This window comes from Strigops habroptila, chromosome 8 (genome assembly GCF_004027225.2).
Source record: "Strigops habroptila isolate Jane chromosome 8, bStrHab1.2.pri, whole genome shotgun sequence".
NCBI lineage: Eukaryota > Metazoa > Chordata > Aves > Psittaciformes > Psittacidae > Strigops > Strigops habroptila.
In genome coordinates this window covers 1,942,536-1,961,218 of record NC_044284.2, presented here as the reverse complement: position 1 = coordinate 1,961,218, position 18,683 = coordinate 1,942,536, and the positions used below count along the sequence as shown (strand labels likewise).

General features: G+C 38.9%; 1 protein-coding gene across 6 annotated transcripts in view; it reads right to left on the bottom strand.

The window, feature by feature from the left end:
• DPYD (dihydropyrimidine dehydrogenase) overlaps window positions 1-18,683 on the bottom strand; it is a 355,916-nt gene that overhangs the window by 177,837 nt on the left and 159,396 nt on the right. For all 6 annotated transcript variants that reach the window (XM_030494219.1, XM_030494220.1, XM_030494224.1 and 3 more), the window contains 3 exons: window positions 9,989-10,096; window positions 6,438-6,607; window positions 4,557-4,767 (listed from right to left, as the gene is read on the bottom strand). In XM_030494219.1, the coding sequence (XP_030350079.1) occupies window positions 4,557-4,767; window positions 6,438-6,607; window positions 9,989-10,096 (489 nt within the window). The remainder of the gene's footprint in view (window positions 1-4,556; window positions 4,768-6,437; window positions 6,608-9,988; window positions 10,097-18,683) is intronic.

Here is an 18,683-nt window from a genome sequence, read left to right as displayed (position 1 = left end):
CAGGGATTTAGAAGTCATCATGAAGCCACTTTGGGATACTGGAAATAGCTCATCATTTCAGGGTGTAGAACTGCTGTACTCCGACTCACTCCGTAAACCTATTTGTGGAGAAAAATCATATTCCAAATGACTCAGCAGGAACACTCCTACCTATTTCAGTAGGAATCTTATGAATCTGTATAAATTTAGGTTTAGAGAACAATTCTGATAGAATTCTGGTGACTAAAAGTGCACTCTGTGAGTGCGAGGGAGATGCTCTGCTCCCAGGGAGACACCAGGTCACCCCTGTGGGCATGCCCAACTGCGGCATTCCCAGCCAGCTCTCTTCCTCCCTCCTAACCTTTCATTACATAGCCAAGGCTTCAGTGCTTTAAGGATGAAGTTATCTTGTCGTTTGAGCAGGCTGCATGAAGAAACTCAACACTCCTTGCAGGTTTGCTGCCTTCTGTGTCATCTAAAGTTCTGTATTTGTACTAAAATCTTATGAGCTTAGAGCTATGCAAACTCTTTCCCTTTTTCCCCAGGAAATGTTTCTCAATCTATAGAAATAAATATTAATTAGGAGTGGTGTAAATAATAACACTGTAAGCTACTTGGGCGGATTTCTCTTTCCTGCATGTTGAACTATACTGGGGGGACAGTAGTTAGACTCTAGTAAGCCACCTGGGGTTTGCTGCTGCAGTTCTCAAGCAAGATGAAAGTTGCACTGAAAGTAAAAACAAAATATCTAGAAGCTGTGATTCCCAGAACTATAAAATAGAATTTTGGCCTTCACTTACAATGCAATAGCTGCTTATTACCAAACATTTCATAAACTAGATTTTTTCTCACATAGCTTATTATGGGGTTTTTTGCAAAGGCTCTATTTGGAGTTTGCTCAGATATTTTTGCATTCCCCTTTTGTCTCTCTCAAGGAAAACAAAATAAGACATTAACATGCTAAAATTTAGTGTTCTGATACATGGGAATACTTTCCCTTTACTGCTGTCCACTAAATAGAATGTTTAACTAAACTTACATTGTCTCCCATCCTGCCTTAGTCCCCTGTGCTGCACACCATGTTACAGTGCATGTTGAACAAGCATGCTATTTCTCATAATTTCTCCATGGTTCTCTTCAGAAAGTCCAGGTTCTTCTCAGAAATTGAGGAAAATAAATCAGAACAAGGACAATTTTGCAGTCCAAACAAATGGTTCCCAGAACAAAATAGGTAAGAAAATGGTTATTCACAGTTTAGCCTGTAAAACCAACTGGACTGGTGTTAAGAAGGATGTTGAGGCTGTACACAGAATTACATTTGTATATCGATTGAGTAGCTGCAATTTGGAATGGTGACAGAAGGCATTTCACTAATTCACTAATATGTCAGAGGCCTCCAAAATAACAAAGTAAAAGAGCAGGAACGTGAGGAAAGGGACAAATTTCTTTCACAGGTCTTTGTTGATATAGATCAGTTGTGATGCCTTGAACGCTTTGGTAAGCTATAGAGTCAAGAAAAAGCAGCTTGTACTTGAAAAACCTGAGGTTTTCCCAACAAGAAGCAAAACATATTTATTATTCCATATGCAGTAGCTTGATTTGAACAATTTGTTGAGGGTTTTTTCACCGCTTTCAGTAAAGCAGTAATGTTCTTAAAATAGTCTAGAAGGCAACTCTCCTGTTCTGCCTATTAGCAACTTCCTGACCATAAAACGGACTTAAGAGTCAATCTTTTTAAATTAACGATGCATTTCTATGATCCCCAATAGGAGGGTGAATACCTACTAGAATTCTTGCTTAAAAACACAACCAGCATTTTATTTCTACAAAACGAAACAGACTAAATACCTACTGTGAGCACATGGAACCTCAGTTGCAAATGCAGTAGTTACCACACAAGAATTGGAAACATCTTGTTGAGGACAATAAAAAGCTTTCTAACCTATGAGCTATTTCTGCTCAGAACTAAAGTCACCCACATGCTTATGTCTTGTTAAACAAAGCTTTAAAACACAAGCATTAAGGCTGCCCAGAACACTTTGCTGAACTGGGGCTAAGTCTGATTTTAATCCCTCTGGTTCTTTACTCTTGTATCAGTAGCATCAATGTTTAACAATAAGAAATAGGATAGATAGATGTGATAGAGCTCTTTCTATGAGCAACAATTAACACATTTATTGAACCCGCTTCTCAGTCATCCACTCATAGAATCATAGAATGGTTTGGTTTGGAAAGGAATTTAAGATCATCCAGTTCCAACCCCCTGCCACAGGCAGGGACACCTCATACTAGACCATGTCACCTGAGAATACGTCCAACCTGGCCTTGAATACTGCCAGTTGTAGAATAATTCAGATTAGAAGGGCTCTCTGGAGGTCACCTAGTCCATCCGCTTCTTCAAAGTTAGGTCAAGTTCAACATCAGATCAGTTTGGTCACTGCCTTTCCCTGTTTTGAGTACCTCCAGTATTTTCATCTCCATCTTTCGATGGAGAATAGCTCCATCTCTTGAATACAAAACATAAAAATGGGCTTCCTTTTTTAAACCCAACCCTAAGAACAGAAGGTGATTTGGGGTTTCCTTTTTGTTTTGTTTTGGTGGGGTGTTTTGTTGGGCAGGTTTTGTGGTTCCCTTCAACTTCTCTTTTTTACATATGCTGAGGTAACCTGGAGATTTGGTTGAAATCCAGCTCAATGGTGAAAGGCAAATTTGACTTTCATTAAGACAGCTTAGCCCAGAAACAGATTTAAAAGCAATCAAAACGGTATGCTCAAAATAAACAATTGATTCCCCCAAGTCCTAATTTCTTTTTATTTTCATAACATCCAAAACAAATGTCTTGCATTTTCCCTTGTAAAGTGATTGCTATTCTAATAGCAGTGTCACCAAAAATACACTGTGAAACTGAGGTGTATTGCTTCCCCCCCAAGTTAAATAACTCCTTTCATTAGAAGCACGACTTTGTTCCCCTCCCATTTTAGGTTCCTATTTAAAAGCCTCACAACAACTAATTTAGACAGTGAATGCTAACTAGGAGATACAAGACTGGCACAGTATTATGGTTAAGCAACACACGAAGTTCAACCTTTTAGATGAAGCAGGTTTTAATGTGGGAGAAAAAAGAATCACTGCTTTATCATAGGGTCTGTGAATCACAATAAAACCTACTAATGGCATAGACTAAGATTTAATTTACCAATTTGATTTTGTTCTAGGGCACAGTTGCTGTCTATATAACAATCTAGGCTGAATGAACTTATCCCAAAATAATAGTAACACACACAAGATAGGAATGGTCTTCGAATTAATTTCACGTGTCCTCAAGGAAGTAGGTTGATCCTTCCTTTTTACTACAGGAAAGAGTTTAGACTCATGGCTGTATGATGGCTGAACTTATGTAGAACTGGACTAGTGAACAGAAAGCACTGAGTAGCTCATTCAGATTCAGACTCTGCTCAGATGATTTTTAGATTTATGATTTCCTTGACTGAAAAGATTCACAAACCCACATTATGCTAAGAAATGTTGAAATTCCATTTACACTGGCAGAACCAGCATTTGATTATGATCTTTTCTGGTGACATGCACTCTGAGGCACTTGCCAAGTCCTCTGTCAGAGCATTTATACCCAAAAGACCATGACAACATGTCATGGGTTAATTGGCTGGCATGACTGTGCCCTGGAGAGGTAGGCACACTGAGCACTAAGCCTTTCAGAACTCACTGAGCTTGATGAGCATCTCCAGGCTGAAGATCTATTCATTTTATCAATGTCTTCTGCTGAGTCAGTGGGTTTTTTTTCACTTCCAAGGCACATTTGATGCATTTGCCTGAACTCTTTCAATCTAACCTAGTGTCAGAGAACAGTCTGAGCTCTGCTCAGTTCCCATGTTCTTAGTTGTACTCCTGCTCTTCGGCTCTCTATCTGCTACACCCAGACAATTCCTTCGGTTTCGAAATGCCACCTTCGTGCCAATTTCTAGATGTTTAATATGGAACTATATAATTGTTAATTTTTAAGACAAAGCTTATAAAGTGCAACTAAATAATGAGACAAGCCAAGACAAGCACGGGTGAATTTAATGAATATTGTATATATGAGAGAAGCCACAGTTCTCTTGTGTATGCACAAGAAATGAGTGATACCTAGACCAGCTGAACCAGAATAATGAATCGATCTTAATTCTTACTTAATTTAATAGGTAAAAAGAAGGTGCCAGAGATCAGATCAGTTCAGTTTAAAGTTACAGTATAATGAGTTTCTCTAAAGTTAATTAGTGAGACCAGAAGAAATCCCCAAGAGTATTCTTCGAAATCCCACTTACAGAGAGGAAAGCAAAATGCACTGCACCTCTAATCTGAATTCCTGCTCTATACAGTGATATACAGAAAACTCCTTTGTTATCAGGCCCTCAAGTTCTGTTCTTAAGAGGCAAACCCAAAGGACAAAGAAATTCCTGTGAAGATGACCTGCAGTCTTCCTCCAGAAGACTCATTTCACAACACTGTCAAAGGACAGGAAAAGGCTGTAGCTAAAACAACAATTAGCATTTCCAGAATGCATCAGTCAGGGTTACCTTTGTTGTCACTTAAAACGGAGCCAAAGGCACTGATCACCACATCAGCTTTCAGATGGACAACCTGATCCGTATCTTCTTTCCAGTTTCCATCATTGTCTTGTTCAGTTCGAACAAACTCCATAGCAACAATTTGTCCACCTCTAAGGACAACTTTGCGAGGGGAGAGGAAAGGCAGAAATTCACACTTCTCTTCTTTGGCAAGTTCCATCTGTAGAGTAGAAGAAGAGAATATATACCTTGAGCATTGCTGAACAAAACTCGAAAAACCAACCCAAACCCAACAACATACCATAAACCATAAGGTTTATGGTATCTTAACTCAAGATGCTAGCACACATTCTTCTGCAGAAGTTATCTGTGTACAGACAGTCACCTTAGTACCAACTTCAGGCCTCCCGTACTATTCGATCAAGCAGTTCTAGATAGTGGCAGTAGGTAAATTTGCAATGCAAATATTTCTCCAGTATATTTTCTTACTGTTCCTGTTACTATTAATATGTGTAAGTCCTCTGAAGGCGAAAGAGTTCCCTCATGTAACAATCTGTGTCTTTTAAAAAGAGGCCTAGTATTAATCAAGTCCGTGCCCCGATTAGTGTTTACTCTGATTTTAAGATGTCATGAAATGTTGACTACTCTGTGCAAAAAAGTTTTCTGAGTGACAATCCAAAGTTCAGATCTTCTGAATCTCTGCTGTGGTAAAACTGCTGAAGCCAAGCAGCATTTTGTCTTAGCAAAGTCTTCGGGATTCGATTATCTATGTTCACATGACAGCTGCTTTGAACATGTAATCTCCAAGCTGACATCATTCTAGTACGGCTGTTACTAGCTGAAGCTGCTTTCATTTCACTTTTTGTCAAGGCCACTGCATGACTGGAGGAGTACAAACATTGATAACTTTGAGGAATTTACCCATACTGCTAACAAACATTTTGGTTCAGAATGAAAGCTGATTCCTGAGTGGTAAGTATCTGAATAGCACACGAGTCTGGCAATAGCTTTAGTAATCTCATTGTGTCTAGAATTCTTAAAGAAAGTGCAACAGAAGTAAATTATGCATCAAGAAACACTCTATTACTTTTTCTGCACCTCTATTCCCCTCCTGAGACCTGTAAGATGCCCACCTTCTTGAGACAGATAACCAAACTACCATAAACCTCATTATAAAGATCCGTGTCTTGATATCGTAAAGTATGCAAAAGTACAAAGTGTACAAAGTAAATGATAATGGGAAAAGACCACCAAAAAACGAAAATCTATCTGAAAAAACCCTCCTGTGGTACAGAGATATTGAGGAAGCAGAGTCAGTTTCAAAATGTACAGATGTCCTGATAAATGCTGACGTGCAAAGCTGACCTAGAAAATCAAACTGAATGCTGAAATCTGTGATGAATGACACTGCTCTATTGCCACCAACAGTTATTCAAAGCCAAAATCACTGTAAGTAATCTCCTCACAAGATTTTATAGGCATCAAAGGCAACGTCACAATCACGGAGGTTTGTCAGACAGCAGCCAAGAGGCGTCATTCTAGGATCTAACTATGACTTCAAGAGTCACGTACAAGACTCAAATGACCACTTGATTTCTGGTGTGCTCCCAAGATTAGAAAAATTTACTCTATTTTCTAATTTACAAGACAATTTTCCCCTGTATGCAAATGCATCTCTCTGATGTTACAGGAAACAGGTACAACAGAGGAAAATAATTTAAACAGAGACTATATAAAGTGAGCCTCAGATCTTTAATAAGCATTTATACATTTGAAGAGCATTTTTATAAAGAAAACCTTTAGTAGATGTTTTGACCTGTAGCACACTTTCAGGTCCTGTAGAAATAACAACCAATATGCCCCCTCATAAATGCTATTATCCAGTTTTACCTCCTCTGGGACAGCCCTGATATTAGTGAATCCCTTCCTGAAGACCACAAACACACGCCGAGCTCCACAGCGTAAAGCAGATGTTGCACAGTCAAAAGCAGTGTCTCCTGACCCAAGTACAATCACAGTTCCATGTATTGATGGCAATGGAGAGTGACAGGCACACATCCCTGAAAGATGAAAGGAAAACCCCATTTTCAGGTAGAGAAACCATTTCTGCATGACAGCTGAAAAGGTACTTGTACTCAAAGCAGTGTAAAATTGCATCTTACAGTTTCCAAGCATGGAGTGTCACTATCAAATTATTCTGCTTCACTGAAAGACAGTTTTATTCCCATTTTTAAGATATGCTCATATACGTAATTTCATAGTCAGTACTCTAAGCAGCTGCACCTTTCTATCTGGAAAGAATTCAAATGACAACACGTTGGTAGGATTGTGGGTCCTGTCAGGTTGAGATTAGCATCGTGAGATCTTTTTATTTAAAGAGTAAGTTTCTCTCTGATCAGATTCATCATCCTCCCAGTCAAAAAACACCTTTTAACAGATTATAGAGAAGAATGCTTGTCATTTTTCAAAAGATGGCCAGTTGTTGATGGTTTTGTGTAACAGTTTATCAAAGTTACTCCCTTCAGTTAGTTTTCTAGAAGGCACTAACACCGGTCTGGCTGTGACATGGTTCTCAGAGGCTATTCTCTACAGCAGCTGAACATCAGGCAGAAAGAATATTGTTATGACAGCAATTCCTGCATCTTCCACTGGGAGAAAACATCTCATCTACAGTGGCTTTCTACAAACGACTGCCAAAAAGTTACCTGGAGAGAATGACAACATGATGTGTTTGTCACCTACAGCTTGTATTTGATGATTCAATTATACAAGAAACACTTAAGTAAAACTGAACTCTGCGTGTTCCTTGTATGAGGCTAAACTTTATCACAAGTTTAAATACAACTAACTTGATTAGGCAAATTAACAAATAATGCCATAAACGATATAAAGCTATATTCTCAATGAGCCAGTGCTAATTTCAGCCAGAGGCGCTCACTGCAGTGTAACTCCAGTATCCTGCTCTAGCAGCAGCAGATTTTCACATGCAATTGTAAAGAAAAACAAGTATCAGTCAACGAAAAAATGCTTTAGACACAGAAACAGAGTGAGAAACCGCATCCTAATGCATATATTATCTCTTCATTTGTGGAATGCTTAACGTATGGCAAATGCTTTCACTTCCTCTCCCTCTCCCCCGACGTATACGGCACTGCATTTACTATTTACTAAATAGGTTTGTTATTCTACAAATCTCTCTAAACTTTTCTCATTTATTTTTAACAAACTTAATCCTTCAAAATTGTACATTGAGCAGTGGAAAAAGCCCAAGTGCAGCAGGGGAATGGCAGCTCAGAGTGCTTTTACAGGACTAGTCTAGAATGGATCAATCACAACAAGGGGAACAAAGAACACTCCCAAGGTAAGTTCATGTCTCTGTATCTGTACTTTCCTTTTGGAGGAAACTATATGAACTACTGGTATTCAGAACTTAATAAGCATGCAGACTATGTACTTTACTATGAATAAGTCTATTATGTCTATTATTTAGAGAACTGTCATAGTAAAATAAAAAGGACGTGTGTTTTATTTTAAAATCCCATGCTTTAGAGAGCAAGAGGTGGCTGCAGCTACAGACAGACACGAGGAAAATTAAGCAAAAGAGACCATGTTAATTAACAGACAACACCAAAGAGCTATCTATTACTGTCACTCAGAAAAGGTTAGTTCTTCAAAGTTCATCCTTTTTTTCATTGTAGACTTCATACATAAAAAATATCATTCCATATCCTGGCAAATCCAGAGTACTACTTTGCAACGCTTTCAAAGATGCAGATCACAGTATACAGATCCTCATGCAGGCAGATGACCTACAGTACATAAGTGCTACGTCTCCACACAGAATTCTATAAAGTATTTTTAGTCAAATTCATAGAATCAACAACAAAAAAAAAAACAAACCCAAACCCACCCATTTCTCCCAACCCATTTCAGCTCACTTTTAGCTTAAGACAAAATAAATAAGCATTTAACCAAAGCAGCAGAGAGATGGGACAGATGGCACAGAGAATTTCCCTTCCTAAATATTTTGCATAAAATGGGGTAATAAACTTTACTTTTATATGCAGAATAATTTGCTGCAGAAGATACATTCTTCAACACATTGCTTATGGAAAGCCTACTAAATAAACAGGCAACCTGAGTTGATCATAGCCTCTTAGAATCAACTAGGTTGGAAAAGACCTTTAAGACCATCAAGTCCAAATCTTTGATGCTAAAAGAAATTTCTGAATGCTAAGAAGATCAGTTTGTACATGAAAAAGGTACAAACTGATAAAAAAGGTGGATGTGTGGTTAAATATGTGATCATATATACAACACCACATACCACAGGATATACTACAGATAACTGTATATGGAATTTCTTGCTTTTCTATCGACACATTGAGGAATCTAGATCACAAGGGAACATGGCACAGAAATGACAAGCCCCATCTCATACATCCATCTGGGGCTTATGACTTCACACTCTGGGCCCCTGAAAGCAGCTATACTTGGGGAGCAAATGCAGCCATCTCCATACTCAAAACAAAGATGTAAAAGCATAAAACAAGCCTGCATTTGGTGCCTATGAAGCAAGTGTTGTCTTATTAACTCCTGGCATACTACTGTTGTCCTGAGTCTTAGACTCTAAGTTCTTTTGGTAAGGAAGATGTTTGGTAAAACATGCAGAGCACATAATTTGGAATCAAGTCAAATCATTTATCAACAATATAGATAGCAGCTGCTTATATGGGTCACCAACACCTTCTTTAATACCAGATTTTTTCCAAGCCCATCTTGGAATATACTATTTATATCAAGATAGTTTATACAAGCTTATGACATCATTGGAATATAATTCAAAATAACAAAAATAACTTATTAGGGGTAATGATTTACCATATGTTTAGATTTTTATAGATGACTGTTCTACAGTCTCTAGCACTGTGGGTTTCCTGCAGCCTCCTACTAGAGATACTGATAAGTTATGGTGTAGACAAGTGGTCTGTGTGGTGGTGGGGAACTGGCTGACCACCCAGAGGGAGGTGGTAAGCAGCTCCTTTCCAAACTGGTGACCTGTCACCAGTGGATCCATATGGGGCTCAACCCATACTGAAGGTGGAGACTCCCTTTTTACAGGGAGTCACATGGAAAAGACAAGGGATGATGGGAACAAGTTATTCCTGGGGAGATTCTGGTTGGACATCTAGTCTAGGTCATGATTTGGCAAGAAAGGTTGGACAAGATGATCCGTGAGGTCCCTTCCAACTTGGTATTCTATGACGCTGATTCTCTGATGACTTTCCTGACCACACACAAGAGAAAATCCTGACTCAGACTATTCACTGGGAGGTGCTTCATAATTGGATATGCTGCTGTGTAACCAATTGCCTATTTTGATATTTCAATAGCTGCTAATGACTTACTGACCATGACTACAACAAAAACATATCACACACCTGGTTTACTTGCCATTGCTACCAAAGGTAGGAAGTCTTTAGATGTGTAGAATCCATGATCCATTCTCAGTCCTTGGAATATACTGTCTCTGTTTGGTTCTGGCAAACCTAAAATAGATATTTTAAGGCATATCAGAACTACAAGGGAAATGTCAATGATCAACATACATATATCACTTTATTTACACATTCTGAAAAATGTCCTCAAAACAAGCACTTTTACAAACCCTTAGATGTCTCTGAAAGAACATCACAAATGACTGTAGTTTCATGTTTGTAGTCTGTAGCTGGCATAACTGGTGATCTTTTATAAGTACTGGCACTTGAAAATAAGATTGTTGGATAACCTATATCATATAACACATACCAAAGCAAATGTAGAGGAAAGGGTTAGAGACAACAGGGTGCAAAAGCAGGGAAGCTACTGCAGAAGAGAAGACTCTTGTCTTGTTTTACCTGCACACACATTTAACTCTTACTGCTGTGAAATGGGTTTTTTCCCTTTGTTTTGAGGTAGTTTTCAACACAGCTAGTCTGCAGATAATACAAATCAGTCAATAAGAACCAGTTTAACCAATGAGGAGAGAAGGACAAATGGCAATGCTGTAGACCTGTCTGATCCATGAGTATTTGTATGCATCATTTTTTGCCATTCTTGATTGTTTTCTCTAAAGCCTGAAGTCCTTATTGGCTGACATTCATTTATAGTTATTAATAGCACACATGTATACAGAAGCCCTAGGACACACACAGGGATACGCTCCACAACCAATAATAGCAACAAAAACCTTTCAATTAAAAGAAAGCAGTAAAAAGCATCTTCCAATTCTTACAGAGTATCTGCTTGTTCCTGCGGGAACATTTGGACAGCACAAAAAGCCAGCCTAGCTGACACAGAAGTTAAAACGCTCTTTTCATGCAAATTGAATGATCTATCAGGGTGTTTTCAACCTCCATATTTACCTCTAAAACCCCAGAATGTTATCAAGATATGCTAATTAATAATTACATATTGAAATAGAGGAAACGTCAACAGTTTCTCTAAGAAAACACACTAGAACTGAGGAGTCCTCAGAGCAAGAAGCAGAAGTGGATCATGCAAAGCAATCTGTGCTCCTTCCATGCCCGGGAGCAGATGACAGCAGACTAGTCTTTCTCCTCTGAGACATCCTGGTCTGGAAAACCCCAGCAACACCACTTCAGTGTCAACAGTAAAGCAGGATTGCACTTTGAGGAGTCCTGTTCCAAACAGCAAAATAAACCTTCCCTACTTTTTATATTCTGGCCTTTTTATATTACTAAAGCAGCAAAAGTCTGTTCTTATTACAGCATAAGATCAGGACTCAGTCATAAGAAAGCTCAGGGTTTTTTTGAGCCACCTGATATGAGGGAAGTTTTTTAAACCTCTAGATCCCTGAATGAAGTTACTGTAATACAAGAAGGGAATCAAAAGGCGTATTTTTAGTTATAACAGTTTCACTGAAAAACTGAAAACATCCTCTCTGTGAATTCAAAAGGCAAAAAGCAAATAACACAATTCAGAAAGTTTTGCATTTCAAAAATCTTACGTTATTGAGCACTTCCTTGAGCTCTATTTATATATTAAAAAATCATGACCCGGTTGCTGAACACCTGACTTTCAAACACCACTGATCTATAGCTGGATATTGAGTAAAATAAGGTTAGCAAATACTAGCACGTACTGATCTTCGAGACCTTTGAATGCTGTACTTCCTGGGTAGACTGCAGTATCAGCTAATGAAGAATGAATAATGGATATCTTAAGAGGCCGCCAGAAATACTTACTGCTATTGGAAGTATAATATGTAAAATGAATTCAAGAAATCCTTTTTTAAAACTGCATAGGTTTTTCTCTATGTACATATTGCAAAACATCTATGGCAAGAAAAGTACCTTGGAGAAAAAAGCTCTCGGTGACTGCCTATGGGCAGACAACAGAGTAATGCAACTATTTCTATTGAGCTGTCTGTAAATCAACTCAGAGTGACATGTTTTAGTGACAGGGGTTAGTGGTGGACTTGGCAGTGCTGGGCAACAGTTGGACTTGATGATCTTAAAGGTCTTTTCCAACCTGGCTGATCCTATGATCTATGATTCAGACATCTCAGCTTACTTCTGGGAGAAAGCTTCGTGTCATTAGTGAGACATGCAGCCTGCACTAAAGATAATTCCCTTTCTCCCTAACACATGTTCCCATTCAAAAAAAAGGAGAAACCCTCACAAATAATGAAAATTATTCCATCTTTAACAGCATCAGTAATTTAGCTCCTATATGAAGAATGAGTACAATTAAGGGAGTGTTGCAATGTTCATGGTTCAGGTTCATCACTCGAACAGTGTCACTGAAATCAAAGGACTTGGATCGTGAATGTATTGGACTCAGTAATGTTTAGCCTGGCTGATATGACCAAACAAATGTCTAAGAGGTAGTCAGTATAAATGACACTTCCTGTTATTTATTTTACTATTTGCATTTTGCTGAAAATTCCATGAAAACCATCTCTGCACTACTGACATGTGAAGGAAATGCAGGGGGTTTTCTTATACCTCTAAAAAACCTGGCAGTTCCAAACTCTTTGCTAAGCATCTGCTGGAAGTTGTTCCTTGTGTTGTTCAGTATTTGCCATTACAACCGTTGTATTTAACTTTGTTAAAATAAGAGGGGTTGGGTACACCTTAAAGACACTTGGCTAGCAAGAGGCAGACAGAGAAAAAGATCACGAGCTGATAAGATCCACTTTAGCGACACACCATTTCATACAGAACGGCCACCTCACAGAAGTCTGTTTTACAGACAGATCAAATATTGACAAATAGGCAACAGCCTCTCGGGAGAGAGAAGATTTAACAAAAAAGCAGCTGCAGAGGAAAAATATTGTTTCGAGCAAGAGGATTTAAAGAAGAAACACAATTATAAACCCCCGTCATCTACGAAAGACACAGTTTAGGTCGAAATAATGAACCAAGAGAAATACTCTTTGAAGAGAAATCAGAGAGATCCTTTAGCAAAAGGGAATTCACAGACTAGTACAAAATAGCCAGGAGCCACCCAAGAAAAACTGCTTAGAAAAAGATGAGGTCTTTCCGCTAGGTTTTAGGCTGAAGCCAGCGGGAAGCAGTTCTCTGCTCTCCAAATCCACCTGCAAGCCATCTCAAAGGTTTTTCTTTATTACTTGGTATTTCTTGTCCTGAAAAAACAACCGTTCAGTATTCTGGGTCTCCTGTCTTTAAATAACCTGTATTGAAATCTGGTGCTAACAACCATTTCCTTCACCTGCACTGAAGAATGGCTCTTCTAAGGGTAACCAAGACGAGGCAGCCAAGAAAAACAATTCCACTGGTGATGTTGGGATAGACTCTGCACACCCATACAGAAGCAGAGGGCTCTGCTGGGCCCCCAGCCTTCTGCCACCAAAGCCCTGGACTTCCTGAAGCATCAGTCCCTTTAACTGATGCCAGGGAACAAGCTTCTGAAGCAACTGCTATCCAAACCATGCAACGAAGCTTCATGGGCTGTGTAAAACAGCATTTACTAAGAATAGGGACAGTAGAAACATTGTGAAAATAACAGCTTGCATGACAGATCTAGTTCAGCTTTGCAAAAGCTAATCCAGACAGTTCCAATTTGGGTCAGGTACAGCGCAGAAAGCAAGTCATCTCTGTTCCTGACCCTATGGTTTGTTAGGCCCTGCCTTTCACCTCCAGATGCTCCAGCTATCTCCCAGGAAGCACCATGACTCTCAGGATGAAGCCCTCTTTTTGTCTTTCCTCCATATGATCCCCACAGCCCCTTCTCTAGCAGGCATCAGCCTCTCCCATATCTGATATACCATATAGTTTCCAAAGTCCAGGTCTCCTGTTTTTATATAACCCATATCAAAATCTAGTGATCACGATCATTTCCTTCACCTGCACTATAGCGCTATAGCAGCAGCTTTAGAATACACAGACTTTAACCACCCACTTTTATATCCTTCATATATACACATACAAAAAAATACATGTGCATATATATATATTAATATTAGAAACATCTGCTTCCTAACAAGATCTTGGACTCTTTGTTTTCACAATACTGATGCATGTTATTTTTCTTAACTGGCAGTGTTAAGTCCATCATCTCCATTTAAAGAGATGGAATTTAGATACTCTCACAATTCCCCAGTCCAGATGAAATGTGAATCACTAAACAAATAGAGTCAATTTGTCAGGCATACATACAAGGCAATAATAGAAGAACGATGCATTTAACATGTAAGGGATTGGCATGCAGAGCAATGCCCCTAGTCCACTTGGTTCCTGCACCAAATATATCAAGGCACATCAACACATCAATCAGCTAAATCGGAAAAGGAAATAAATTCTGCTGCTATTACTGTAACTATTAGCCTGGTCTGGAAAAGAAAACTAAAGTGGGAGTGAAGGCACACAGCATGAGAGGCACAATCTTTGATTCTGATCAAATCCCCTCTCCCCAGAAACAGGAACACCTTCTGAACCTGAACTCCTTCTTTGGATTCCTTGAATCTCACAGGTTTGGGCAGATGTGCAGTTTCAAATGAACTTCTCAGCCAGTATTAATAACTGACATACAAAAGAAGCCCTCGTCCTTGGTAAGGGTCAAATACAGTTTTCACTGAAAACAAATCTCCAGACCAAAAACATATGAAGCTGAAGTTGAAGCGTAAATACAGAGCAGCCTACAGGGACAGAACGTACTAGGGCATCGTGAGGTTTTCTGCTTTTCCTTACATCAAATGCTGAAAAGTTCAGCTTGCTTCATGTTTAATTGTGATAATACCACATGTTGGAAAATCTTAAGCTGAATCAGGTAAACAAATGAAGAGCTATGATCTGTCAAGTGATAAAGAGGGCTCTTTACATTCTCTTTACTGTTGCTATCTGACAGAAGCGAGTTTTCAAGATGAGAACTGGCTGAATTGTGTCTACCAAGCCCTTACTTTCAGGTAACAAGGTGAATTCAGGCTGGTGAATGCAGTCTGTGTTTGAATATACCAAGAACTGGTGGTTTTAAGAGCCAAGACACTCTACTTTGACATTTTTTTATGATGAATCTTTTGACTTTGTACCGAAATGACACTCCATTTATAAATGTATCCAATTGGAACTGAAAATTAGATTCACTGGCTTTGCACATCCCTTTTTCTACCTTTTAAAACTACCAAACCAAACCCAACATCAAACTCCATCCACCCACTTATGGGACTTTTGGAAAGTTTTTAAGTGTTCCATGTCATACAAATATGGAGCATGAGTTAGTAATGTAGAGAGGAGGGAGGGTTTTCCACCTTTTGCCACATCCATGAAAACCTGCTCAAATTTCAGAGTTAAGCAAGATTTTAAGCAATCAAATTTACAGGGAAAATTTTTGTTCTGCTCTTCCCAGCCTCCACAACAGGGATCTGCCAAGGAACAGGAGCCCAGGAGATCTTACGACCAGGCGGAAAGCCTTGAACTGTCAGGAACTACTGAGAATGAGAAGAAAAATGAATGAATCTCATAAGAAACTGGATGTCAACAGTATTTATTTATATGGGTTTGGTTTTGTTCTTGAGAAGATGTGCTAAAATAGATACAGAGCTAAGATCATTGCTCTCTAAGGGTAAATTCCTAAATCCACCACTTCCCTTCTGAAATGCTCCTTTTGAATTAACAAGAAAGTACCCATGTTGTCCCATCTCCCTGCCCTTTCACACACCGAGTGTTCCAACCTGCTCCTTATGTTCCCATATAGAAATGTTTCAGATATAACATTTCTGATAGCATTTCACACTTGCCTAGAGACTTGCAGCTACAGGTACCATATGGTCAGTGTGGCTACAAAGGTGCAGGGCACAGAAGAAAGAACATAGTGTAAATTCCAAGCGCAAAAGCATCCCTAAATATTTCTGAATACTCTGTTCTTCTTCAACAATTTGTGGTCTGGGGAAATGGAGATAAAAATCTATGTATTTAAAGCAGATTTGGTTTATGTCAAACAATCCATGAATTGTATAAATTGGACCATGAGTTATAAATACATTATTTTCTTGAAAGAGAACATTGAAACAGTAGATTCTTATAACTGTCAAATTCAGTTTTCCCTAGACATGATAGAACCTATTTGTATGCAGTGGCATAGGCTCTAGCTATTTGTTTATAAGAAGTCACATTCATTCCTATCAATATTGATAACATTGCTGTCCATGGATCAATATTACACAACAATTTAGATATGAATGATCCTGAAATGCCTTATCCACATATGGTACCTAAGCTGTGCCACATCCCTGATTATATTAAACGCACCATTACAATTCATCCTAAGACATTCATGAGAAATGGAACAAAAAGCCATTAGTATCTAAAGAGTTACTTTATCTCCATCTTTAAAGGTTTAAGATCTAGATGCCCAGTCAAGTTGCAAATGCTCTGCAGGTGCTCTGCTTCTCTCAAGGTCAGTTTATGAGTAATTAAGACATTAGTAAATACTTTGGAGGCTTGTATTTTTAAAGGATCTCTCTCATTTCGCTTAAGATTTTCTTTTTTTATGGTGGCAGCTTTGTTACTTCCCGTTGTGAGGTTCAATAGAGCATGTTTTCTAGGTGGTCGGGGTTTTTCTGTTTGCTATGTATGTCAATGGAGATAAGTGTTTTAATTACTTTTTTAATGTCTATGCTTTTGTATTTTCTTCCTCTCCCCGTTTATTTCCTGCTGTTGAGATTACTGCCTCATCTCCACAGCAGGTGGCTCTTTCAAATTTGTTTTCTTTGTAAGCCTGGTAGATTTATTTGGTAATATAACTGCTCCTTTTTACTGGTTTTTATTAATGATTTCTTTCCTTTGGAATAGGTACACTTGCAAGGTTTGTCGGAGTCATTCCCTAATGAGAGCCAAAAGCCCAGTTCATAGAAAAGGGAGAAGAGTGAAAGAACTACAAGACACTTGGGTTTGCCTTTTCTTACCCTCAAGTTAGGATGAACACTGTGTACAGGATACGCGAAAGAACAGTTTTCGCGTGCATCAACAAGAGCCCCACACAAATGCTGCAGTGCATTTTAAATTGAACAGCTATGTCCATACCATAATGCCTTTGAAAAGCATCCGAACAAGTAGCTGAACCTGGATGTAGTGTAGTCTGTAGGTCTCACACCTTCCTTTGTTGCTAAATTAGACACCGAGAAAAGGATCTGAACTCTTGCAAATGGTACTGAAATGACAGGAAAGAAGTAGTCACATCAGCCAGAACTGGATTTGTTCTTATAACCCGATTTCTCCTTGAAGCCAGTTGTCCGGTCCCAGTTTTGATGCAGCCAAAATCTCACAAGAGGTACGCATCAGAAACTGCAGGTGAGAATCACAGGCAGAGTTTAGAATCAACCCATGTGAGTGATGGAAATTAGGGTTATGACCACGCAGTCAGTGTTGTATTCCTGAGCCTGTCTTACAAAACAATGCAGCCTTATGGTCTGTCCTCACAACATTTAGTGACCAGAACAGACTGACATCTAATGCCGACCAAATGGCCAAAGGTGAACCGGGACTCACCAGCCCCATCAAATACAGAGTCCACCTCTGATTTAGTTATATCATAAACAGTTCTGTCTCAAGGCTTTAGCCTAGACTCCACAGCCTCTAGTCTTAATTCCTCTTCTTAAGGTCAACATATCGGACTTGCACTTTGAATATTATTGGGGTAACACTCAAGACTTACTAGGGTAATGTACTTGAGTGAAAATATCAGTGTTTCAAGATGATTAAACAAAGATCTGGTGAAATTATGTGGCAATTTTGCAATCCTGAATATCTGGGTATTCAGTAAAGCACAACAAAGATTTTCAACTCCCAGTTTGACTTGAGCACTTATCCTCTAAAAGCACTCTTTTAAAATGCATACCTCAGAACTGTACCATAAAGTATCCCTACGTGGTTTTAAAACATCATGGTTTGAAGGACACACTAGAAGAAGTGATACTAGGTTGGACAAAGGTATACAGCTTCCTAAATTCAGGAACAGATGGTAATTCCAGCCTTTCTTCTCAGCTTGGAAACTGATACTTAATGTTGCCCATACTTGAAGCAATAGTTAAATTGAAGATGCTAGTAAGTTAGAGTCCTGGTGAAAGGGCTTGCTGAAATGTGAAGATTACTATGAAGTAAAGCTCATCACAGAGAAGGATGAATGCAGAAGTCTGCTTACCTCCCCTCTGGTTCTGTTCTGCCTGGTATTGTTTATTGCAGGATTTAAAGCACTGCAACAGTTTGCCATGAATCTTGATTTGTAGAACAGAAGAGTTCTGTAAATTGTAATACAGAGTAACTGAAGAAACATCTGCTGTAAAAAAATAAAGTGGAATATTGCTGCAAACCTTTCTCATGTCATCTTCCTAACATTTGTTATACCGGTGACAGATCTGAAAAGGTCACTAGCAAAAATACATTTAGTAGTCTCAGTCAAATCCATCTCTAACAGAAGAATGTATCATTCCACTCAGAAAAGAGCTTGCTCCAGTCTGCTTATAATAGACCTGAACTGGATTTTTAGTCCTGACTGCAATCTGGTCACTTCTCCCCACTGGCATAAGCTGCCATTATTCAGGAGTATCCTTAAACCAGCATAGCAGGTATGCTGAAGTTTAAGACCTGATACGTTAATGTTGTCGGTTCCTTTCCC